At 49.0% G+C, this 1,574-nt stretch overlaps 1 protein-coding gene across 1 annotated transcript; it reads right to left on the bottom strand.

The window, feature by feature from the left end:
• Window positions 1-72: 72 nt before the first annotated feature.
• Window positions 73-1,273, bottom strand: LOC124851527 (lysophosphatidic acid receptor 6-like). The gene has a single exon (XM_047339227.1). It carries the CDS (start codon window positions 1,110-1,112, stop codon window positions 150-152), a length of 963 nt encoding a protein of 320 aa, XP_047195183.1. The 5' UTR covers window positions 1,113-1,273; the 3' UTR covers window positions 73-149.
• Window positions 1,274-1,574: the final 301 nt, after the last annotated feature.

A 1,574-nucleotide genomic window follows, 5' to 3' on the forward strand; every position in this document is an offset into this window, starting at 1 on the left:
GAAAATCAGATCCCTGTTTTCGATCCGTACCTTTATTTTGATGTAAAATGACAATTTCAATAAACACTTTTATATGAAAGTCTCCAGTTCCATATATAGACAAGGAAGCAGAGTTATATTTACATTATATATCTACAGGTTCAGTTCTTTCAGTCCACTGAAATCGTATAAACACCCTTGCTCCTCTCCACTCGTCCACACAGCCATGTCATCTTCCAGCGCCTCCATTTGCAGTGGCTGGTGGTGACATAGTACAGCACGGGGTCCAGGCACGTGTTGAGGGTGACGAGGGCCATGGTGACCCGCTTGGCGTTGTTGATGAGGTTGGTGGCGGAGCAGCTCTTGATGACATCCATGCGTATCAGGAGGTGCAGCAGATTCGCCACGTGGTTGGGCAGGAAGCAGAGCAGCGTGATGGCCAGGATGGTGTAAATGACCCTCAAGGCTCTTTTGGCTGTGTTAGTCCTGATCATGGAGATGCGCCTCACAGCCAGCGGGTAACACACCAGGATGATCACGGTGGGCAGCAGGGAGCCGAAGATCAGGATCAGCAGGCTGTACACCACCAGACGCGTCTCCCACTCGTGCTTGGAGAAGTTGTCGAAACAACTGTGGCTTCCAGATTGGTTGACGTTGGTTTCCAGAGGCCCCCGGAGGACGAAGACCAGCATCGCCACTCCAGCGACGCACCAGAGCGCCACGCTCACGGCCAGAGAGCGCCAGGGCCTCCGCTGCCTCAGGTAGACGTGAGGATGCACTGTGGCCATGTAGCGGTCCACACAGATACAAGTCATGAAACAGATGCTCATGTAGATGTTGGAGAAGAACAGGACCCCAGTGATGCGGCAGGCGACGTCCCCAAACACCCAGTTGTTTCTGTTGAGGTGGTAGTGGATCCTGAAGGGCAGAGTGCAGAGGATGACGATGTCCGCCAGGGCCAGGTTGCTGATGAACACGCTGAAGGCTGTGCGAGGGGTGATCTTGAAGGTGAAGACGAAGAGAGCAGCCAGATTTCCAGGTAGACCCACGACTAACGCCAGGATGTAGACCACTGGGAAGAGGTAGTACTGATACTCCTCTGAGGGGAGGCTGCAGCCGTCTGTCACGTTCATGATGAACGATTGAGGGGGGGGGGTTTGTTTGTGTGTCTGTGAAAGAAGTCAAATGAACGTGTAAGTTGGTTTTCATTCACGCTGCTGCATCGCACACTGTCCTCTGTAACTGTAGCAACACAAACATGTTTCCATTCAGAGTTTTTCCACTTTTAGTTTCACACAACATTGGAAACTAATCTTTTACTCATCGAATCAGTCACAATACTGAACACAAATAAAGGCAACACTTCCTCTAACGGTGTTTGTGAGACCACAGATTTTTTTATCTTACTGCTTTTATATTAGATGTTAAACCTCTGTGACTCTCCCCTTCATTGCAGGAGCTGCTTCTAAGAAGGTAAACGTGTTGTGAAAACTAAACCCAGACTAAATAGAGCAATAAACAAAGGATTTTGACATAAAAACAAAATCACTTACCTAGTTGTTGAGTCTGATCTCCAAATGTAGAAAGCAACACCT

Source organism: Hippoglossus stenolepis, unplaced genomic scaffold (assembly GCF_022539355.2).
Source record: "Hippoglossus stenolepis isolate QCI-W04-F060 unplaced genomic scaffold, HSTE1.2 HiC_scaffold_38, whole genome shotgun sequence".
Lineage (NCBI taxonomy): Eukaryota > Metazoa > Chordata > Actinopteri > Pleuronectiformes > Pleuronectidae > Hippoglossus > Hippoglossus stenolepis.

Bases quoted from the DNA above. Each gene is read 5' to 3' on its own strand.
- LOC124851527 (XM_047339227.1), bottom strand. From the start codon at position 1,112: ATGAACGTGACAGACGGCTGCAGCCTCCCCTCAGAGGAGTATCAGTAC.